The sequence below is a fragment of the Mirounga leonina genome, unplaced genomic scaffold (assembly GCF_011800145.1).
Source record: "Mirounga leonina isolate KUSES-001 unplaced genomic scaffold, KU_Mleo_1.0 Mir_151, whole genome shotgun sequence".
Taxonomy (NCBI): domain Eukaryota; kingdom Metazoa; phylum Chordata; class Mammalia; order Carnivora; family Phocidae; genus Mirounga; species Mirounga leonina.
Genome location: NW_023270377.1, coordinates 58,526,558 through 58,551,254, shown reverse-complemented (window position 1 = coordinate 58,551,254; position 24,697 = coordinate 58,526,558). Strand labels below are relative to the sequence as shown.

General features: G+C 36.3%; 1 protein-coding gene across 4 annotated transcripts in view; it reads left to right on the top strand.

Annotated features, from left to right (window-relative positions):
• PDK1 (pyruvate dehydrogenase kinase 1) overlaps positions 1–24,697 on the top strand; it is an 89,061-nt gene that overhangs the window by 4,123 nt on the left and 60,241 nt on the right. For 3 of the 4 annotated variants that reach the window (XM_035007762.1, XM_035007760.1, XM_035007759.1), the window contains 8 exons: positions 893–964; positions 2,896–3,080; positions 3,416–3,505; positions 4,939–5,016; positions 6,533–6,609; positions 8,414–8,512; positions 20,335–20,445; positions 22,724–22,837. In XM_035007762.1, the coding sequence (XP_034863653.1) occupies positions 893–964; positions 2,896–3,080; positions 3,416–3,505; positions 4,939–5,016; positions 6,533–6,609; positions 8,414–8,512; positions 20,335–20,445; positions 22,724–22,837 (826 nt within the window). Of the gene's footprint in view, positions 1–892; positions 965–2,895; positions 3,081–3,415; positions 3,506–4,938; positions 5,017–6,532; positions 6,610–8,413; positions 8,513–20,334; positions 20,446–22,723; positions 22,838–23,297; positions 23,970–24,697 lie in introns of those variants that run through there. The other variant, XM_035007761.1, reaches the window with a different exon arrangement.

Genomic DNA, 24,697 nt, shown 5'->3' with positions numbered 1-24,697 from the left:
TTAACCTGGAGAGTGCATGCTTCTAAAGGATAACCACCCTCAGCTCCAGCTGATCATTGCCAATGCAGAAACACTATCCAGATCATCTGATTTTTGTGTATTTATTTAAAGAAAAGCCACAAGTCTAGATTTTTAATGTAAAATCTCCCAATTTTGAAAGATTGCAACTAATAAAATTTTTTTTAAACACTCAAGGCCTATATATACGGCGTATAAGGTTTTAAAGCTCAGGTTTTAAGTTAGACTCATAGACTGATATAGGCGGGCCTCCACATTTTACTGAGACTAAGACAAGCTAAGTCATCGTCCCAGATCACATAGTTCATGGTAACAGACTCAGTTCTCATGACAATCAGCATTTATACTGTATAGTGGTAAATTTAAGAAACTGAAAAGCTATCTTAGAGTATAGAACTTAAAAAAAAAAAAAAGAAATAGGAAATCTTAAAATTATTATTTTAAAAGATTTTATTTATTAATTTGAGAGAGAGAGAGCGTGTTCACGCTGCACCAGCGTGTGCGCAAGCATGGGAAGGGGCAGAGGAGAGGGAGAAGCAAACTGGGCGGGGTTGGTTCTATCCCAGGACCCTGAGATCATGACCTAAGCCGAAGGCAGCCGCTTAACCAACTGAGCCACCCAGGCACCCGAAATCTTGAAATCCTTAAATTTAACCTATGTTTTTAGGAGAAAATGCACCTTCTACTACTTTGTGCCAGGCACTTTGCTTAAATGTGAATGGGTCTAAAAATCCTACTTCAACCATAATTTGTAGCACTATTCTAAATTAAAAGTTAAAAGATGTTAAAATTAAAAATACCTTTTTAGTATTTTCACAATATTGAACTTCCAAATTGTAAAAGAACAAATTTACCCCACTGATTTGCATTTTAGGTATATCCAGAGTCTTCAGGAACTTCTTGAATTTAAAGACAAAAGTGCTGAAGATGCTAAAACTATTTATGAGTAAGTGCACAATTTTTATACTCTTTAAATGTCATATAAAAAATATAAATGTATTGAGCTTAAACCTGCTGTTGGGTCACTTTAGGGAAATTAACTTTAGTTTCTCTCCACTCCAGAACATATGATAGTATATATGTTTATAGCAGCTCATACAGGTACGGCAAATACTGTACATCAGTAAATATAAGAAAAGACACAATTCAAGTGTGATGATCAGTGGAAATCTAGATGTGGCCTCGGTGCCATTCGGATGATAGGGGACTGGTGAGGACTCTTCACTTAGGGAAGAGTCACCTTCAGCTCCAGCGTGCCACCTTCAGCTCCCTCCAATCATTGCCAATGCAGAAACACTATCCGGATTGTCTGATTTGTGTGTGGGGGTTTAAAGAAAAGCAGTAAGTTTAGATTTTTAATGTAAAACCTCCCAGTTTTGAAGATTGCAACTAATTAAAAAAAATTTTTAAATACTGAAGGCCTATAAAAACGTGTCTGTGGGTCTCACTTTATGACCTCTGGCCTGTAAGATAATGGAAGTAATACAACCAATTTAATAACCAGCATACCCGAATTGATAAACCCGGGTAGTCCTCTCAGGCAATTATCTGCTTATTCCAGTGAATGTGGCTCAGAACTTAAAGACCACTTCTTTTGTTGTCCTCAGAGTTTATTACACATTTTTTTTTTACTGTCTTTAAAGATGATGGCAACATTTCACTTTTTAAACATGTATTGGTCTGAAAATAACATCAAGGATTTACTCTCTGCCTAGGTATGAAGCACACTGTGTATTTAATCTTTAAAACAATGCTATTGAGTTAATGCTGTCTGTGCACAAAGAAACTTAAGGTAGCATTAAAATCAAATAGCCAGCCAGTGGTAGGATCAGGATTTGAACCCAAGCCCTCTTAAAAATAAATGTTATGCTACAGAACCTTCTGAAGATGGTTAGTCAGTGCTGAATCTAAAAAATGAGAGCAATCAAGCAGAATAATACTCTTTGGGGTTTTAAAAAGAGAGAAGTGAAATAAAGGGGTGGACTAGAAATGATGAGTTTGTTGTTTTTGAGGAGTTTTGTTTGTATTTGGGATTATTAGTTTGGTTTTGAAGCAGATTACAAACTAGGAATTCCAAAAATATTTTGAGCCGTGAGAGCATCATTGGAATAAGTTAATAGTACTCAAGATGATGACTTTGAATGGGAAAGCACTCATTCAGAAGTGTAAATTCAGATAGGTATGTTACAAGATGGATTTTGTTATTTCATAATTAAGATTTCTTTTCTCTTTTATTTAGGTCTTTAAATTAACCATGCAATAATGTCTTCTAAATGACAGAAGTGGGAAGGCTGGATGACTTGAAAATTTTTCTTTTAACACAACAGTCGACTTTTCCTCTCCCATTTTTAAACTTAATAGGATCAACGAAATTAGAATTTCTTTTACTTTTCTGTTCTTAGTGGTTCTTTCTCTCTTGGAACCATAGGGAATAGTTCCCAAACAGGCAGGCTTTATTGGCTTATTCATCCTTATTCCTTACAGAGCATGTGTTCCCTAGAAGTAAGCACTCTGTCTTCTCTTAATGCTGAACGTCCCTGGAATACTGTCCTCATTGGGAGTGCTTAGATGATCTGAATTGATAATGGTTAAAGAAAACCCTTGCCATTTTTAGGATAGTCTTTTGTGGCAGCCTTACTCTTAGGAGTTCCAAGAAAATAAGTTTTAAAAGTTTTATTTTGGAGGTTTTTGTCCTGTCATAGATTCCATATATTTATGAGCTGAAATTTATTTAAATAAGCATAAGAAAACATACATCAATGATCTTTTTACTGAATTGGGGATTTCTTGCCTAGTATAGGTTAGTGAAACTTGGATTTTAGTATTAAATTCACTTGTCAAAACATTTGGCTGTTTTGACAAGTCAGGCTTGTTTAGCTTTACAGATACTGTGATTCGGATCAGGAACCGACACAATGATGTTATTCCCACGATGGCCCAGGGTGTGATTGAATACAAGGAGAGCTTCGGGGTAGATCCTGTCACCAGCCAGAATGTTCAGTACTTTTTGGATCGTTTCTACATGAGTCGCATTTCAATTAGAATGTTACTCAATCAGCACTGTAAGTATCCAGAAGTCAAGAGAAGAAGCAAAATAAAATGAGTATGTTGGTATGTTTTAAATTTATTTAGAAAACTTCCCTTTAGTAAACATTTAATTTTACTTTTTTGCATATTAAGTAAATTGCATGCAAAGGAGGTATTTTTATTGAATGTGAAATTTTTATTTTATTGAATGTATTGAATGTATTTTATTGAATGTAAAATACTATGTATTGAATGTAAAATATCTATTTACTGTTTGGTACCATTTAGAGAAACAGTCTTCAAATCTGGAAAAGGGCATTAGAGAGTTTAGCTTATTTTGTTTGTTTTTTTATTTTGATTTTTTTGATAGCTTTATTGTTTGGTGGAAAAGGAAGCCCAGCTCATCGAAAACACATTGGAAGCATAAATCCAAACTGCAATGTAGTTGAAGTTATTAAAGGTAAATATTTATATTTCTCCTTTCAGGAAGGATGCAAAAATCAAAATGTTCAGTGTTATTTCTTGCTATTAAAACAGTTATTTGGGGGGCGTCTGGGTGGCTCAGTCGGTTAAGCGACTGCCTTCGGCTCAGGTCATGATCCTGGAGACCCGGGATCGAGTCCCGCATCGGGCTCCCTGCTCAGCAGGGAGTCTGCTTCTCCCTCTGACCCTCCTCCCTCTCCTGCTCTCTGTCTCTCATTCTCTCTCTCTCAAATAAATAAATAAAATCTTTAAAAACAAACAAACAAACAAAAAAACAGTTATTTGTATCTTGAGATAAAATGTTAGGAGCAGGGCGCCTGGGTGGCTCAGTTGGTTAAGCGACTGCTTTCGGCTCAGGTCATGATCCTGGAGTCCCTGGATCGAGTCCCGCATCGGGCTCCCTGCTCGGCAGGGAGCCTGCTTCTCCCTCTGACCCTCCCCCCTCTCATGTGCTCTCTCTCTATCATTCTCTCTGTCTCAAATAAATAAAATCTTTAAAAAAAAAAAATGTTAGGAGCAAATGTGTGGATTTGAAAATAATTTTATGATGTTAATTGTATATTATATATAGGATGAATATTTTGTTGATACAATGCTTTCTTAGGCAAAGTATGGTGATACTGTGAGAGTGTTTCACTTCAAAAAGTATATAATAACCTTTACTAGGAGCCGTAATTCATAATAGTTTGGTTTGCATCTTTCCACACTTTTTTCTGTTATACCACATATACTCATACATATGTAATTGTTATTCTTACATTGTTTGTTTTTGGAAAATGGGGTGCTATGTATATATTTTTCTACAAGTTTATAGCCATCATTCCACGTTCAGTACATACAGACATACCTCAGGTTTTTGAATGGCTTAATGGGTTTATTACAATGTATTAATCCATCCTTTTGTTGCTACATATTTAGGTTTTCATTTTTTTTTTTTATTACCAACAATACTGCAGTGAACATCTTTAGATAGTGCTGACTTTGCTAGTATTTTAGAAAGCAAGATTCCTAAAATTTAAGACATTTAAAATGCATTTAAAATTTTCATACCTCCAAAAAAGTATCAAATAATGAATGAGAGTGTCTGTATCCTAAATTTTCACCAACTCTACATGTTTGTTACATGTATTGTAAATAGTTTCTTCACCTTGCTGTTTTTACTTTGTTTATGGTGTCTTTTTCTATTTGGATGTTTTTATTTTCTTTTAATCATATCTGTCATTTTTCCTTTATGGCTATTAGGTTTTGTCATGTCATACTTAAGAAGACCTTCCCTAAACAAAGATAATTAAAGTATGTTTTCTTCTATAGACAGTTTTAAATTTTCATGTATCAGTACTGTTGCCACCTTAATGCATGATATAGAAGTAAATTTATTTTAATGCTTTTTTTTGTTTTGATTCACACTAGATGGCTATGAAAATGCTAGGCGTCTGTGTGATTTGTATTATATTAACTCTCCTGAACTAGAACTTGAAGAACTAAATGGTAAGCCTGATGGTGTCTTTTCCTCAATGATTAGTGTTGTGATTATCTAAGAAGGAATGATAAGAAGAATTTAAATATGTCTTAATATAAAAGGGCTTTTCATCAACTTCTTTATTGAATATGAAAGCTGAGGGAGAGTAGTCATGTTAAGAGTGTGTGTGTGTGTAATTTAGTTGGATTCTGTCTGAAAAGCATTTTGGCTTCTTCCCTATTTTGTTTATATTTAACTGATAATGTTGATTCTTTCCTTATTTTTGTTTCTGTTTTTGGTTAGTTATAGAAAAAAAATGATGCCAAGAAAATTACATTTGACTGTTGTATGCACTTCAGTAATGTAGAATTCACCCTTTAAGAATTCTGCTTCCTGAGCAGTGAATCATTTTTGTATTGTTGAGGAAGTAAAAAGACTGGAGGTGTAAAGAGGAAAGAAAAATGCTCATCTGTTTGAGAATCTGTTTATCTCTGATGGTCTTTTCACCCGGACTAGTGCCTTTTGGACAAAAAAAATCAGATGTCTTGGAAGGAGGTTGATGAGTGTCACTGTGTTTCTGTGGGGGTGGGGTAGTTCGTAGAGGGAAAAACAGTTACTAAGTTAAGATGTCCCCTTAAGAAGAATAAAATTAAGTAGGCTTTTCCTAAGCTGTATTCTGGACCTTATAGTGGGAGAGCAATGGAAGAAGTTCTTCAATTGAAAATAGAATTGCTTGGTGTTTTTCTAAAGCCATATTAACTCTTTTGTTTCATAACAATACCATTCAGTAAAGAATCACAATGCACAAATGATAGTTTAGGAACCTGAACTTGAGCAGTTTCCAGGTGTCCCATCCATGTTTCCACGGGGCAGTTTATTCAGAGGAGAGTCCAATTTATTGGATGAATTAGAATTCTAAGGTATGGTGAGTCTTACTCCTTTGCGCTACTAAAAGTTGTTTTACATACTACCTGCCCGCCCCCTGCCCCTGCCACTGTATCCCCAACTGGGCTTCTAAATTTAATAAAATGTTTGAACGTAGAATTCATATTCCTTGATAAATTGATGCTAGTTTAATTTAATTCAGATCTGTATCCATAGAAATGCCTGAAATAAAACAGAAAACATTGCACATGGATGAAACATTTAAAAAAATGGCTTTAAAAAAATAGTATATTTACGTGAGTTGGACCATGGAACTTACAGACTTAACACTTTTGTTTTGGAAAGTAAAATTCTGACCTTAAGACTGAAAGTCCTTTTAAAAGACTCACCATCATAGAGAAAATGGGAAGCTGGATTGGCTAGATGGTTACGCAGGGTCACAAGAAGGACTGAAAACTCATGTTGTTGCCATCAGTTATAAATCTATGTGAATGTGGGGTCAAACACTAATACAGTGAAGAACTGGGGTGACAGTTCTCCCCCCCAAATAATACCACCCTCCATAGTCAATGTTTTCTTCTCATCACTACACAATATATTCTTAAAAATGCTTTAAGCACATCTCTCTGTACTTTTATATTTTTCTCTTCTGCTCTGTAGCAAAATCACCAGGACAGCCAATACAAGTGGTTTATGTACCATCCCATCTCTATCACATGGTGTTTGAACTTTTCAAGGTTTGTAAAATAGTATTACATAACCGTTATCAGTCCTTTCCTGAGGTTAGGGATCTGCTCTGAAAGTTAAGTACTCTACCAGGTTTTCCTCCGTTTCATTTAAAGATGTCATTTCATGCTCGGTGTCATGTCACGTTGCCGGCGATCAGCCTTTTGTCCACACTGATGGGCACTTCAGTGTAGTGGTAAGCTCATACTTGGAAGTCAGAAAGAATTGGGTCTGAATTCCAGTTCTGCCACTTAATCTCTGTGTGACGTTGGGCAAATTGGTCAGCCTTTTTGAGCCTACGTTTCCTCTTCTGTTAAATGAGGATAATACTATCCAGGTTATTATGAAGATTGGGAGTAGCAGACTAAGTGTCCAGTACAATGGCAGCTCAGTGTAAGTGCTCAGTAAAGTTCTGTTTTTCAAAACAGAATATTTAGAAGAATGACTCTCAATTTTCCACCCTTAGAAGACCAGAGTCCCACTATTATATGTTTGTGGAGTTTTTTGAGAAAGTCATTTATATTGACTTATAGGGCTTTTGCTATTATATTTGCTCTTTACAACAAATTTCAAAAACTAAATAAAATTATGCTAGAAATGTTAAGAGTACTTTTTTCCCCCAATAACACACCAATGACACTTGCTGATAGACAGAAAAGCGAGTGATAAGGACTGGTACAGGTCCTTGTGGCTGAAAATGACTACTCTAAATCAAGCCTATATAATCAGTCTCTTCCTTTAGTTACCATGTCTTCAGCCAGTAGCCAACTAGTAGAGAGCAGAGGTGGCTTTCAGTCGGATCATGAAAAAGAAAAACACACTGAAACACAGAAAATCTGACTGAATTCTTAGAACAGCAAGAGTTCAAGAATGCTCTTCTATTCCTAGGACAGCATACAAAAATCTTCCTATCAAAGTGGTTAAATAAATAAGCGATTGGCGCTTAAAGGATTAAAATTAATTTTTTCCTTGAAGTTTCAGTTACTAAAGATCTTATTCCCCATGATGCTTAATAAAAGAAATATGACTGTATTCTGTAATAGATTTTACATAGTGTCATTAATAATGGCTTTCATCTGAAACCTAATTTTATTAATAGCCTTTGGTAGAGACGATAGCATCTTTTTCTCAGGGATACCCAACCCTGATGAGTGTGCAGGGCCACACACTCTTATTTCCAAATTCAGTCCCATCTTTTGCCTTTTTAACTGTACCTAGTTTTATCAGTTTCTACTCCAGTGCTACATGTCATGGTATCTCTTAGTGTTTATACCATGTAGGCATTGTGTACCATGTATCCTTTAGGAATTGATCAAAACAGTTTTACAGTGTAAATATCCTTAGTTTCAAACTAGTGGTGAATTAGCTTAGTTTCTACATCATAATAAGACCATTGCAATGAGTGCTATACGAAATTTTTTTTTCCTTCAAAGTAATTTTTGGCAATTAAAAGGATTCTTAAAAATAGAGACAAAACTCTTTTCAAAAATAAGATTTGCTTGTTATCTACTAAATTATAAAAGTATTTGGATAGGATTTTTGGCTTCAATGTAAACTAGTCAAAGTGTTGAAATGCCTGGTTTTGGAAAATGAGCAGAATTTAATTGAAATCTTTAAATCAAAGTATCTCACAAGTCCTCCAAAATGGACAGTAATTTTTAAAATTCTTTATAATTACAAGAATTGTGATATTTTGGCATATTTCCAGCAAATTAAAAATTTTTAAATTTCAAGTCATGCATATATATTTGAAAATTATAATTAGTTTCTCTTTTTTTAATGTTGTATTTTGAATGGAACCCTAATGTATTTCAGAACGCAATGAGAGCAACGATGGAACACCATGCTGACAAAGGTGTTTACCCCCCTATTCAAGTCCACATCACACTGGGTAATGAGGATTTGACTGTGAAGGTAAATGCTTTCTGGCTTGTTTGTTTTAATTGATGTGCAGGCATGTACATAATTTCCTGAAGACATAACTTATTCTTGGGAGAAAGAAATCCTATCTCTCATAGCTCATCAGCACATTGCTTCATTTATCTGGGAGATTCTGGAAATTATCCCCTGAGTCTGTTTCTATTCTGGTCCATAATCCAGATGATTCAAGTAAAAGTAAATCCTGAAGACAGACAGTTTAGCAGTAATCATGAATATCCACTTGGATAAGTAAAAGCTAAAATATTTGAGTGCTTACAGTGTTATGTAGATAGTATATAATGTTTCATTTTTAAGCAGTGTTTTTCAATCTACTTTTATGTTGTTTCATTTGCTTCTCATAAAAGCTCCTTCCTTAGGAGCACAGGTAATCTTATTGTTGATTTTACAGATGAGGAAACTAAGACACAGTGAGTAGCTCATAATTACACAGCAAATAAATGCCACAGAACATGAAATCAGGCTCTCTGACCCCAGGCTTTTTCCACTGCATTGTTCAGATAGTCCACTTTCTTAGAGTATGATGATTCTCTTTTTTAAATAATAATTTTAAATTTTGTTTTAGAGTAATAAATGCAAAGAGTATAAAAAATCAAATACATTAGTTCCTGGCCATTTGTAGGTCACTCCTCAGTCTTTTAGTTATTTTTTCTGGGATTTATTGGTATATTTTTAAGTAGGATTCTGATATCACTACTTCTGAAATATAACAGTTTTCAACAGCAAATATTAGCTTTCTGTTAAGGTAGGTGAGGAGTTAGTCTGTTAGAGCACCTCCCCTCCCCAACCCAGCCTCAACTGCTATTTTCATACATAAAATTATAGACTGAAAATAATCATCTTGCAGAATTTGAAGACCATCTACTGTTCCTTATTTTAAAAGCATATAATTCAATTACTCAGCCATCAAAAAGGAATGAAATCTTGCCATTTGCAACGACATGGATGGAGCTAGAGCAGATTATGTTAAGCGAAATAAGTCAGAGAAAGACAAATACCATATGATTTCACTCATATGTGGAATTTAAGAAACAAAACAGATGAACATATGTGGGTGGCAGGGTGAGAGAGAGGGAAACAAACCATAACAGACTCTTAAGGATAGAGAACAAACTGAGGGTTAATGGAGGGAGGTGGGTGGGGGGTGAGCTAGATGGGGATGAGTTATGATGAGCACTGGGTACTACTGTATGTAAGTGATGAACCACTGAATTCTGCTCCTGAAACCAATATTGCACTGTATGTTCACTAACTAGAATTCAAATAAAATTTTGAAAAAAAAAAAGAAAAAAGTGTAGAATTCAGTGTTTTTAAGAATATTCACAAGGTGTGCTACCATGGTACTGTCTAATTTCAGAACATTTTCATCACTCTCCAAAAAACCTCCATACCCATTAGTAGTCACTCCCCAATTTCTCCTTCTCCCCAGTCCTTGGCAACCGCTAATCTGTGTATGGATTTCCCTATTTTAGACATTTCATAAAAATGAAATTCTATAACATGTGGTCTTTTGTGACTGACTTCTGCCACTTAATGTAATGTTATAGCAGGTATCAGTACTTCCTTTTGTGGTTGAATGATACTCTGTAGTATGGGTATGACACATTTTGTTTATCCATTCATCAAGTTGATGAACATCTGGGTTTTTTCCATTTTTGGGGTGTTAGGAATAATGCTGCCATTCATGTAGAAGTCTTTGTGTGAACATAGGTTTTCATTTGTCTTATGTATACACATAGGAGTTGAACTGCTTATAGGTAACTGTTTAGGTTTTGAGGAACTGCCGAACTATTTTCCAAAGTGACCTTACCATTTTACATTCCTGCCAGCACTGTATGAAAGTTCCAATTTTTCCACATCATTGTCAACATTTGTTAGAATCAGTCTTTTTGATTATAGCTATTATAATGGGTATGAGTGATATCTCACTGGTTTTGATTTGTGTGAGAGATAATGGTGAGCATCTTTTCATGTGCTAATTGGCCATTTGTCTATCTCTGAAGAAATGTCAGTTAAGATCCTTTGCTCAGTTTTTAGGTGGATTGTCTTTTAATTGTTTTAGTGTTTAGAGTTATCTTTCTATATATATTTTTTATTATAGATACTAGTTCCTGATAAGATACATGATTTGAAAATGTTCTATTCTGTGGCTTATCTTTTCACTTTTTTTTTTTAAGATTTTTATTTATTTATTTGAAAGGAAAGAGACCGTGTGTGTGTGTGTGTGTGTGTGAGAGAGAGAGAGAGAGAGTGTGAGAGGGAGAGAGAGCACATGAGCAGGGGGAGGAGCAAAGGGAGAGGGAGAAGCCGACTCCCCGCTGAGCAGGGAGCCTGATGCCGAGTTTGATCCCAGGACCCTGAGATCGTGACCTGAACCAAAGGCAGATGCTTAACCAACTGAGCCACCCAGGCACCCCAGTTTTATTCTTCTTTAAATGCTTGGTAGAATCTACCAGTGAAGCCATCTGGCCTGAGTTTGTGTTGTAAGATTTTGATAACTAGTTCAGTCCCTTCATTTAGTATCAGTCTGTTCAGATTTTCTGTTTCTTTTTTTTTTCTTAAGATTTATTTTATTTTATTTATTTATTTTTTTTTTAAGATTTTATTTATTATTTGACAGAGAGAATGAGAGAGAGAGAGAGCACATGAGAGGGGGGAGGGTCAGAGGGAGAAGCAGACTCCCCGCCAAGCAGGGAGCCCGATGCGGGACTCGATCCCAGGACTCCGGGATCATGACCTGAGCCGAAGGCAGTCGCTCAACCGACTGAGCCACCCAGGCGCCCTTAAGATTTATTTTAGAGAGAGGGAGGAGTGTGCAGGTGGGGAGGAGAGGTAGAGGGAGAAGGAGAGAAACTCAAGCGGACTCCGCTCGCTGAGCGGAGCCTGATGCAGGGCTTGATCTCATGACCCTGAGATCATGACCTGAGCTGAAATCAAGAGTCGGACACTTAACTGACTGAGCCACTCAGGCGCCCCGTATCTTCTATTTCTTCCTGAGGTAGTTTCTGTAGTTTGTGTCTTTCTAAGAATTTGTACATTTCACCTAGATTGTCTAATTTTTTGGCATAGAATTGTTTATAGTATTCACTCATAATCCTTATTTTTGTAGGATTGCTAGTAATGTCCCCACCTTCATTCTTGACTTTATCCGTTTGAGCCTTCTCCCTTTTTTCTTGATCAATCTAGCTAAAAGCTTGTCAATTTTGTTAATCTTTTCAAAAAACCAACTTTTGTTGAGTTTTTGCCATTGTTTTCTATTCTTTATTTCATTAATTTCCCCTCTAATGTTTCTTTCTTTTGCTTGCTTTGGAGTTAGTTTGATCTTTTTTAGTTTCTTTTGTTTGTTTGTTTGTTTCTTAAGGTGGGAATTTAGGTTATTCATTTAAGACCTTTTATAGCTATAAATTTCCCTCTAAGTACTGCTTTCTCTCTATCCCATAAGTTTTTTTATGGTGTGTTTTCATTTTTATTTATCTCAAATATTTTCTAATTTCTCTTCTGATTTCTTTGACCCATTGGTTCTTTGGGAGTATGTTGTTTAATTTGTATATATTTGTTAATTCCCACATTTTGTTCTGTTATTGATTTCTAATTTCATTCTATTACGGTCAGAAATATAGTATGTTTGATTTCAGTTCTTTTACATTTATTGAGACTTGTTTTATGGCTAACATAGGGTCTATGGAGAATGTTACATATCTTGGAGAATGTTTCATGTGTACCTGAGAAAAATGTGTATCCACTGTTGTTGGATAGAGTGTTCTATAGATAGTACTTAGGCCTACTTTGTTTATAGTGTTGTTCAAATCTTCTGTTTTCTTGTTGATCTTCTATCTAGTTGTCATATCCATTTTTGGAAGTGGGGTATTAAAATCTCCCAACTATTATTGAGACTTGTCTATTTCTCCCTTCAATTCTGTCAGTTTTTGCTTCATGTATTTTGGAGCTCTGTTGTTAAAGTGTATATATGTTTATGATTTTATGTCTTTGATATATTGGCCTTTTATCATTGTAAAATGTCCTTCTTTGTCTCTGATAATAATTTTTGTCTTAAAGTGTATTTTTATCTGTTACTTGTATAACCATCCCAGCTTTCTTTTGGTTTCTGTTTCCACAGTGTATCTTTTCCCAAGATTTTACTTTCTTTTTTTTTAAGATTTTATTATTTTTTCAGTAATCTCTATACTCAGTGTGGGGTTTGAACTCATAGCCACGAGATCAAGAGTCACATACTCAGCCAGTCAGGTGCCCCACAAGATTTTACTTTCAACCTGTTTATGTGTTTGAATCTAAAGTGTGTCTCATAGACAACATATGGTTACATTATGTTTCTTTATTTTTTAATCCAGCTGGCCAGTGTCCATCTTTTAATTAGGGTGTTCAAGTCAGTTGCATTTAACATAATTAGCGTTAATGTAGAATTTAGGTTTGCCATTTTGTTATTTGTTGTGTATGTATTTTATGTCTCTTCTGATTCTTTATTTCTCTATTACTAATGCCTTTTTTATTAAAAATGATATTTTCTGGTGTACCATTTTCATTTCCTTCTTGTTTCTTTTATTGTATTTCTTTGAGTTATTTTCTTAGTGGTTGTCCCAGGATTACAATTAACGTATTAATTTATTTATAACAGCCTAGTTCAGATTAATACCAACTTAACTTCAATAGTATACACAGGTTTTGTTCCTATATAGGTCCATTCCCTCCCCCTTCCTATCCTTTGTACTGTTATTGTCATGAAACATACATTTTTATACATTGTATGTTCCTCTACATAGATTTATAATTATTATTCTCTTAAGTTGTCTTTTAAATAAGGTAGGAGAAAAAAGTTACAAAAATACACCTACACTATCCTTTATATCTACCTATGTAATTACTTTTCCTGGTGCTCTTTATTTCTTCATGTGGATTTGATTTACTGTCTAGTGTTCTTTCATTTCAGGCTGAAGGATTCCCTTTAATATTTCTTTATAAGGCAGGTCTACCAGTGATGAACTCTCTCAGGTTTTGCTTATTTGAGAATGTCTTAATTTCTCTTTCATTTTTGAAGGACAATTTAGTTAGATATAGAATTCTTGGTTGATAGTCCTTCTTTCAGCACTTTGAAAATGTTAATCCTACTGCCTCTGGTCTCCATGGTTTCTGAAGAGAAATCAGCTGTTAATCTTACTAGGATCCTTTGTATATGATGAATCACTTCTCTCACAGCTTTCAAGATTCTTCTTGGTTTTTGACAGTTTGGTTATGATTTGTCCAGATGTGGATCTCTTTGAGTTTATTATACCTTGACTTTGATCAACATCATCTTTTTATTCAAAACTGGGAAATTTTTAGCCTTCATTTCTTCAGATACTCTTTCTGCCTCCTTTTCTCTCTCCTCTTCTGGGATTCCCAGTATATAAATGTCAGTACACTTGATGGAGTCCCACAGGTCTCTGACACTTTTTTCCTTCATTTTTTCCCCCATTTTTCTTCCCTTTTTTCTTTCTGTTTCTCAGACTGTATAATTTCAATTGACTTGTCTTCAGTATCACTGATTCTTTCTTCCACATGTTCAAATGTGCGTTGAGCCCTTCTGAATTTTTCATTTCAGTTCTACTTCTCAACTAGAATTTCAGTTTGGCTCTCTTATATAATTTCTATATGTTTTTTTATTGCTCTTCTCTGTTTGGGAAAGCATCAACTTTGTACTTTAGTTCTTTAAAAATGGTTTCCTTTAGTTCTTTCAAAATATTTAAAATAGCTGATTTGAAGTCTTTGTTTAGTAAATCTAAGTTTCCTCAGATATAGTGTCTGTCGATTCCATTTTTTTCCCTGTGCATAGGCCATACTTTCTTGTTTCTTTGCACCTTTTATACTTTTGTTGAAAATTAGACATTTAAAATAATACAATGTGACAACTCTGAAGATCAGATACTTCTCCTCTCTCCAAGATTAGTTCTTGTTTGTTTAGTGACTCTTTAAACTATTTCTGTAAAGTCTTTATTCTTTAATGTGTATAGCCACTGAAGTTTACTTGGTTGGCTTAGTGGTCAACTAATGATTGGACTGAGAGTTCCTTAAATGCCTGCCATCTCCCAGTCTGTAAAGGGACTCCATGTGCATATTGGGTCACACTTTCAACACTCAGGTCCTGTGTGTACAGAAACTCAGTCAGTCAGAAATGAAAACTTCCCTGAACATGAACATAGCCCTGGGCATCCACATGACCTTCTAGATTCCCAGGATATCCTTGAGCTTTTCTAAGCCCCTAAGGACATCTCATTCCCTAGTTTTTCCTGTTAAGCTTTTTGGTTAGTCTATTATTTGCCTTAACTGTTGTATACTGCCCTAGGCAGCCTTCACATTAATCAGTTATCTCTAATTGTTTTTGACAAATGTTTCTGAGGATGGGAAGTGGATGCATACAAGACTTTTTGCATTGGGGAGTGCAGAATCAGGCCAAAGAACAATAGCCTTCCCAGTGGCTGCCAGGCTGCAGGTTTCACTCTGAGTCCATGTTATTGATGGGGGTGGAAATGGGGGTGGGAATAAGGCAAGTTAAAATACCACAGAGTCCATTGTTTTTCTTGACTAAATGCTCCCCAGATTGCTGCAAGCCTTTGGTTACTTTCTAGAGTTCTGAACAAAGTTGATTCTGACAGTATTTGTCTTTTTCTTGGTGCTTTGATGGTTAAGACCCTTTTCCTTTTTCCACTATTTTTGCTGATGTAACTCCTGCTATTCCTTTTGAGAAGACTTATGCTTATTCCAATCCCCGTTCCTTTGTATATGACCAGTTTTAAGTGTCAGGTTTTGTTGTTTTGTCTCTTTTAACTAAAGCCTTTAAGATCTTTTCTTCAGCTCTGTTCTGAAATTTCATAATGATGTGACTTGGTGTGGGTCTTTTCTTACTCATTGAGCTGGGCCCTTTAGAATTTCCACTGTGTCCTTGGTACTTTCTTCCCTACTGCTTCATTTTCTGATAGTCCTATTTGGAGGATGTTGGACTTCATGAATTGATCCTCTGATTTTTCATATCTTTCTTCTCTTGCTTTTTATCTCTATAAACTTTTCATTCTACTCTGTGAGATGCCCTCAACTTTGAATTCCCAACTCTTCTATTGAATTTTCATTTCTATATCTTATAAATTTCCAGGAACTTTCTATTTTTTATTATTCCTTTTTTATAGTATTCTGTTTAGTTTTATCTTCTTTTATCACTCTGAGGATAATAATAGCTGTTTTTTAAAAAAAATGAATATGCGTTAACTCTCTACACTGTTTCCTCTGAGTTTCTTTTTTCTGTTTATCTCTCTTGGCTGTTCATTTAAAAAGAGTGATGCACAAATAAATATATGGCAAATACCATCTGTTTGCTAAAAAAGTAATGTGACTGCATCACTTTTTTTCAGCCCAGATGCTAATGTGTGTCTATTTTTTCGTTAGTTATGTGTCAGCTGCTTGCTCATTAAGGTTTACTTGATTCAAAATAAATCCCACATGTCTTCTGCTTTGGGACCTCAGTTGTGCTACAGCATGGTCTTTCTCATAACCTTTTCCTGTTTTGTCTTTCATGTGATTTTTGCATGTCGGTCTGTAGCTGTTTTCTTTTACTTGTGGTCATCCATCACAGCATGGATCAAGATTCACCAAATTCTTAGACACTTAGCAGAGACTTGGCCTGTGCTGGTGGACAGGCTTTGTTTGGGCAATCTGTCTCTTTAGTTCAAGAAAGTTTCATAATGACCCAGCAGTTCCATTCCTAGGTATATACCCCAAAGGAATTAGAACAGATACTCAAGCAAAAATTTATACATGAAGGTTCATAGAGGCATTATTCATAATAGCCGAAAACTGGAAAGGCTGAAATGTCCATCAACTGATGAAGAGATCAATAAAATATGGTATAGCCATCTAATGGAATATTGTTGGGCCATGAAAGGAAATGAAGTATGGGTACCTGCTACAACATGGCTGCCACAACACTAAAAAGATTACACTAAGTGAAAGAAACCAATCACAAAAAGCCACATATCATACAGTTCTATTTATATGAAATGTCCAGAATTGGCAAATGTATAGGGACAAGAAACAGATAAATGGTTGCTTAGGGGTCTGACCAATAAAGAGTCCAGGGTTTCTTTTTGAAGTAATAAAAATTTCTAAAATTTACCTATCTATGAATATATTAAAAACCATCGAGTTTCATACTTTAAATATGTGCATTTTATGGTACATGAATTACTTCAATGAAGGTACTTAAAAAAAAAAAAGAAAGGCTCATAAGGGTCTGGAACAGACTGTTCTCGAAGCCCCTGTGAAAGCCCTACCTGTATTAGGCTCTGCCTCCATATATTGATCTTCCTCCACACATCTGAGGTCACATGACTGAATCTGCTCTTGTTAAATGCTTGCTTTAATTTTCTTCAGTAGAGTTTTCATCCCCATCACTAGTACTAGATTTTCAGGATCAAGGTTTGCTTTTAACCTCTGTCTATAGATACGTAGAGAGAAAACTAGTGCTGAATGATATGTATTAAAAAGTCAACAGGGTGGCATATAGTTGAGTTTTTAAATAGTCTTTATATAGTCTTTCTTCCCATTCTTTTAGCTTTTTCAGATTTTTGACATTTTCCTCCCTTTTTCCCTCTGCTAAGAATCCTGTGAGAGAGTTGTTTTTTTCTGGCCGATGACTCCCACTACTCTTTTAGATTTGGTGTTTGTGCTATATTCAGTAAATAACATAAATGTTATAGCCACATGTCTTTTAAAATGTAAATGTCTTGGTTCATTCCCTGTTGGTGATTTTACAAACTTGACATTGAGACTTCAGGAGCTCTGGGTTGAGTTCAGGGTTAGTAAATCTCCTGCCTTGAGAACTGTCAACAAGTTAGTGGTTCATTTCCCTTGGACCTGAAATTCACACACATTAGCCCAGGGAGGCCATTATTATGGGGAACAGGAAGTTAGGGATGGCAACTCTTGGTTAGATGACATTGAGAGGTGGTGATTTCATACACTAAAGAGAAAACTTTAAAAATAATTGGCAAACTTCTCTTTCTCAGCCTTGCTGTTGACATTATTCCACACCACCCATCTCTTTCATCTCTTCACATTTCCTTGGCATAGGCTTCTTCTGATGCTTCTAGATTTTTTCTTCAAATTATCTTAATCAGAAATATTTTTGTTTAATTTTCACATATGTTTCTCAACATATTTGTCATCAGACTGTCATTCTTCTTAAATATGTACAGACCAACTATCTGTCCCTCTCTCCCATTAATCCCTCCTCCCATTTTTCCAAAGAACTCAAATCCTCAGGCATAATATCATCTGTTAAAATTCCCTTGGAAACTCTTTCGACCACTTTAAAAATCTACTCGTTCCAGTTTATTGGGTTTTTGGCTGCAAAGCAGAGGAGGTTACTTTTATCCGTTTTTAACTACATTCTTAGGGTTAGTTTACCCCCTTCACCTCTCATAAAAGGACACTTCTCAAAGTCACCTCTGTCCTTTCTGCTCAGCTCTCTGCTTTTCTAATACTGGCCTCTAGCTAGAAATTACTTCTTGTTTCATACAAGATTGCTGTCGTCTTTCTGGCCGATGGTTAAGGAAAACCAGGAAATATTTATTGAAGTCTACCTTTTTATCTTAATATCTATTCTAATATATTGTTTACGTAATATTTATAGAACACCCACACTTCTTACTCATGTTACCAGTAAATGTGCAGCAGAATATTAAATTAAAGGATGAATAATTAACAAATTGATGGATCTCAGAAAATACCCAGAGCTCTTTATTAGTCTTACGAAAATAAATCTCTTCACTGGACTTTGAATTCATAGCCAAGAACAATTTCAAGCGTGCTTACATACAAGTTCTGATTAAAGTCTTTTATATTTTTATACTGTAATTTTCTAATTGTGGATGTATCCGAGGCAAGCCATCAAGTGGTACTTCATCTATGTCATTTTCATTATGAAAGTAATACACATGCATATTGTAAAGATATTTAAAGACCTGGGTGGCTCAGTTGGTTGGGCGACTGCCCTCGGCCCGGGTCATGATCCCGGAATTCTGGGATCGAGTCCCGCATCGGGCTCCTGGCTCAGCAGAGAGCCTGTTTCTCCCTCTGACCCTCTCCCTTCTCATGCTGTTTCTCTCTCTCTCAAATAAATTTTAAAAATCTTAAAAAAAAAAGAAAAAAGATCATATAAAAACTCAACGATAAGCCATCCAGCCTGTTGACCTTTTTTTAAATAATGCTCTTTTAAACTTATTTGTGATCAAGTCTTTGATTTTTTTTTTTTTTAAGATTTTATTTATTTATTTGAGACAGAGAGAATGAGAGACAGAGAGCACGAGAGGGAGGAGGGTCAGAGGGAGAAGCAGACTCCCTGCCGAGCAGGGAGCCCGATGCGGGACTCGATCCTGGGACTCCAGGATCATGACCTGAGCCGAAGGCAGTCGCTTAACCAACTGAGCCACCCAGGCGCCCCAAGTCTTTGATTTTTTATTTCATTTTTTTAAGTAGTCTCTACGCCCAACATGGGGCTCAAATTCATGACCCCGAGATCAAGAGTTGGTTGCTCTACCAATTAAGGCAGCCAGACACCCCCAGCCTATTGGCTTTTTAATCATTCAACACTATCTAGCCATCTACCAATTTATTCATTCATTCATATATATGTATACCACACGCACGCACACACACATTAAAGCAGATTAGTTTGTATATTAATGTTACAGATAATAGAATCAACTTAGATTTTGTGACAAAGGAAAATGGCTGTAGTAGATGAGAATATGAACTGTATAATAATTAAAACAAGGCCACGTTAACTGTAGAGGAAAACAGAATGAAAATAGTCTGTAAATAAATTACTAAGTTCAACCCACCATATGATTTGAGTTGAGAAATGACATTAGAACAGTACAAAGACCAGTGTACTTTGTAAACTCAGCAGAAAGTTGTCTGGGGGTCTGTGCTGCTGAACAATATTGTGTGGACCTCTCTCCTGCCGGTACCTACAGTTCTACATAATATTTCATGGCTTAATAGTTTTCTATTTTAGAATGTGCATTAGTTTACTTAAATAGTCCCTTATTTAGGTTATAATCCAGTTTTAGCTATTCTACGTAGTGCTGTGATGGATATTCTCAGACATACTTTGCATACTTCTTTGATTATTTTTTTAGGATAAACACCATTGGGTCAAAGGGTTCATGCATTTTGAATCTGACTGCCAAACCGCGCACCAGAGAAATGAGTTTACATCCAAGATAGACTTAGTTTATGCCCCATTCTGTGCTCACTGCACCGTTCGTATACAACCAGTGAATACACAGAGCCATAGCACTGACTCTGTATTATGATGGAGCTTATTATGTGTTAGAATTGTCCATATTGGAGGAGTTTGAAGAAGCCTACCAGTGAAGAAAATGTTTACACTCACAACTTGGATTGCATGGTACTGGTTTTGAAAAGCAGTACTTTCCTTGGGCACCAGGGGGGCTCAGTCTGTTAAGCGGCTGACTTCGGCTCAGGTCATGGTCTCAGGGTCGTGGGATCAAGTCCCACCTGGGACTCCACACTTAGTGGGGAGTCTGCTTGTCTGTCTCCCTCTGCTTCTGCCCCTGCCTCTGCTTATGCCTGCATGCTTCTCTCCCTCTCAAATAAATAAATTTAAAAAATCTTGGAGGGAGGGAGGCAGGCAGGCAAGCAATAAGTTAAACTGTGACACTGAGTGTGTGTTGGTGTTTTGCTGTGTATGGGACTTGGTCATTAGGCATGATCCTTTCTCACCTTAGATGAGTGACCGAGGAGGTGGTGTTCCTTTGAGGAAAATTGACAGACTCTTCAACTACATGTACTCAACTGCACCCCGGCCTCGTGTTGAGACATCCCGAGCCGTGCCCCTGGTATGTGATCAAGAAATAACAAAGTGTAAAAAAAGAAGAAAGAGAGAATTGAGTGTGTTTCTGTGAGTTGCCAAAAAAAAAAAAAAAAAATGAATACCAAATAAAGCAGTTCAGCAGTTGCGTAAGGTACCCGTGAGGGAGAAAGGAAGCTATTAGAAAAAACACTTTCCTCTGAATTTAAACAGCCTTTGGCTCATTTCTTCTTTTGATTGAAAAGAGCACAAGACAGGGAGTATTGTTTCACAGTTCCTGTTGTCAAGCCTGATAGTGATATGCCAGTAGTTTGATGCAGTTAACCACATTTTGATTTACTATGTCTAACATGAAGACTAAGTTACTGGTTTTGCCAGCATTTTTGGTCAACACTGGTTGAATCCTCAGTGTTGATTTTTTTTTCCCCTCAAGTACTTGTAATTAGAAAAATTTCATAATCTAGACCCAGAAAAAAGACTAGAGTTCTGATCGCTTAATTGCCAACCTGGAAAAGGCTCAAATTATATTTGTTGTGGTGGTATTTTTTATTGATCGCAGTCACCTGTTTTCAGGTTTCATGTGATCAGCTTTTGAATTCACTCCATCCTTGCCCTCTAAGCCCTAGAAAAGCACTTTGCCAAATCTCTGACCTGTAACTTAGGGGGAACTACTCTTCGGACTTTGAAACTTCTCTGGCGTAGGTGCTGGAGTTACACTATAACATGATGAAATACAGTATAAATGCAGTATGAATAAGAATATAAAATAGATTGATCTATTTTAGATTCTTCCTAAGAAGTTACTAGAAGGACTTAGAGTTGTACCTGTTACACAGCACAGATTCTGTAACTAGAACTGTAATCTAGTTCAAGTCTTATCATACTTTTAAAATGATTACACCAGGACCGTGTCTCTCAAATTGAGGTAGATATGCATCCATGCACCAACAGGCAGACACGGTCAAATAATAACCATGAGCACCTTCTTAGATTCTGATTTTACTCTAAGAAGTAAGGGAGGGTTGGGATGTTTAAATTACAGAGCTGTGGGCAGGGATAGGACAGGGATCCAGGGATGGCAGCAGGAGAGCTGTCACCACCCCGAATCAAAGGGAGAAGAAGTTAGCAGAACCCAGAAGGGACTGTAACAGAGCAGCCCCTTATACTCAAGTGGTCTAACCCCAAGGGAAGTAAACCTCAGCGGGAATGAAACGGGGGAATGAATACCCTGACTTGACTCCCTCTGAACTCCTACGGGGTTCCCCATTGGCTGGACCCACTGGAAGCAGAGGGCAGGGGAATCTGTTGATAGCATCCTCCCAGGGCAAGGAGTCACGTGGAGAATGGATAGTTGATTTGGAGGGGTAAACAGAAACTCTGATTAGAAAAGCCAAGTAATAAACAGCAGAGGTAGATGAAGCCAAAGCCTGCATTTATAAATAGCACTCTGATTCCTGAGTCCACATAAGCTCTTAACTGAAGTGTTATATGTAGTATCATAGAACGTCTGGCTTAGTGGTAAAAACTGTTTTCGTACTTGTCCAAATGTTTTGCTTTGTATTAAAGAAGTTGTAGGATTTATTTAGTAAAGAAGGCCATTCAGGGTTCTGGAAACAGGATGAACAAAGACACAGAAATGAAAAATAACATTTGTTTGAGGAACTTAAGAGCTGGCGATTTGGTCCAGCTGGACTAGAAAGTGGGAGGCAGAGACCTGATCTGATGAAGTCTTGAAAGTTCTTTTTAGAAGCTTGAATTTTTATCTCAGGGCAATGGGTTGGGGATGGTAGGTAGGTAGGGCATGGTATTAATGGTGATGTGCTTTGTAGGTTTTTAAACAGGGTAGTAATTTGTCAGTAACAAAGTGGACTTACTACTGATCTATCCAGGTTCAGAACACAGGCTGGAAATTCATGGTATGAAGTCAAGGGATGTAGCTCTGAGACTGCCAACAAAGCTTTTTCTACTCTTGCTCCTAAAAGAGAGAACATGTTTTATGTGATAATGCCAAAAGCAGTATTGGGATACCCTAGAGCAAGGCAGCAAAGAAAAGCAACGTGCTGTTCTAGATATACATGAGTCATTTTATAGAAAAAAGAAAAATGAGTTTTAAATGACCAGAGGGGAGTCATCTAATGTAGTACCCCAGCTTGGCTTCAGCTTGATCCGTATTAGTGGTTAGGTATTAATGATCTCTTAGATGCAGGCTCTGATAGCCCTAGGATACTCAGAAGCATTTATTTTAACTAGAAAAGTATTTCACTGTGTGGCTTTCTGAGTAGAATTTCACTTTTCTCATCAAACAGGCTGGTTTTGGCTATGGATTGCCCATATCACGTCTTTATGCCCAATACTTCCAAGGAGACCTAAAGCTATATTCTTTAGAGGGCTATGGGACAGATGCAATCATCTACATTAAGGTAATAACTGTAGTCTTTTTGATTTAATGATACTTTTTTTGGTTATAAGAAAAGGTGCCAATGTCTAGCTGTAATGAAATTTTCTTCTACCTCATCACTATTAAAATATAAGAATATGGTTTTTACATATGATCTCATCTATTTTCACAAATGATCTCCTTGACTGGGGGAAGGGGCACACTCTCACCTGTAATGATCAGGACTATGATTGTTAACAGAAAAAAAGTCGGGCTGAAGTGGGGAATCATAAGTTACATACCACACAAATTTAATTTTAATATAAAACACACAAATGGCCATTGATCCCCCAATCTTTTGATGTACTGCAGGGTCTTTTCTTTGTACATGAGTCTGCAGATTCAAGTTTCAGTTGTCTTTCCTGCAGAAGCTATACTTAACAACGCATTGTTTTGATTTATTTAAAGAAACAACCAACTGCATAATCTTTTTTGATTTATAGGTAGTCCTTTATAGATGTCTTCTGACTCAGATTTGACAGCAATCTTCATGTGACTTTCCTTCAGGAGTCTTTCCAAAGCATTCATCTTGGTTTTCAAAGAACCTCCCCTGACCCCCTCCTTTTTTTTTTTTTTTCATTTTGTTTAAGCAATACTTGATTAAATTATATAATTATAATGACAGATGTTAAGTGCATAAACAGATTTGGGAACAAGCACAGGGGACTCTTGGCAAGCCTATAGCTCACCTGGTGGGAGCAGAAGCACTTTGCCTGCTGGCCTGTGATGTTCCCTGTGTTTATCAGAGTTCAGCATATTTTACAGTGTTCGAGAGCAACCGAGCCCCATCAGCCCACTGGATTGGTTAAGCAGTGGGCTGTTGGTACCTAATTTAGTGACTCAAGTTTCTTGTTCTGGCCACTAGATGGCACCTATTTTATAGGAAATGGTGAAGACTGTATAATGGAAAAAATAAGTTTATCCGAAAAGGTTAAATTCTTTCAAGATAATAATCCTTTTCTTTTAAGCCATCTCAATTGTGAGTAACTTGAAAAGGGCAACATGAAGGTAACATTTTTATCACCAAATGTAACATTTTTTATCTAGCCCATTGATCAAGGGGTTCTGGCAGTTCTGGCATAAAGAGAATACACAGGTGAAAGGTTTTTAATCCACTTTGGAAAAAATAGAAGACAGGAATCTTATAAAATCATTAAAATCAGGGGCCTCCTGAATGGCTCAATCAGTTAAGCGTCTGACTCTTGATACCAGCTCAGGTCTTGATCTTCAGGTCATGAGTTCAAGCCCCCATTGGGTTCCACGCTGGGTGTGAAGCCTACTTAAAAAAAAAAAAAAATCATTAAAATCAATGTCAAAGACTTTCCTTACCATTATCGGAATGAAATTTCCTGTTCAGTATTTTCTACATCTTGGGGAATACCCGTGGCTTAAGGTCAGAATCCTACTGAAATATCTTAACTTGAAGAAGATAGGGAGGAACATGGTTTATCTCAGGTCCCAGCGATTTGCAGGAAGCTGAAATAGAACAGTGAATCAATGGTAATGATACGTTAGAAACATGAAACGATGCACAATGCAGATATCCCATCCACTATACCTGAAATTGGTGGCTCTAATAGCAGGAGCAGACACAGGATCAAACCCAAGGCCAAGAATTTTTCAATCAAAAGCCTTAGACATAGTTTTGTGTTTATTGATAATATTATTATGATGACTTTTTTAAGTCCATGACTATGCTGGAAAAAATATTATTTCTTCTAACAAATAATTGAAATAGATTTCATGAAATGATTTTACAATTATGTATATTACGGTGCATATGTCAGTTTTTATGCTTTTACACTTAAATGACTTTTTCAGTTAACCAACTTCTGTTCTGGGT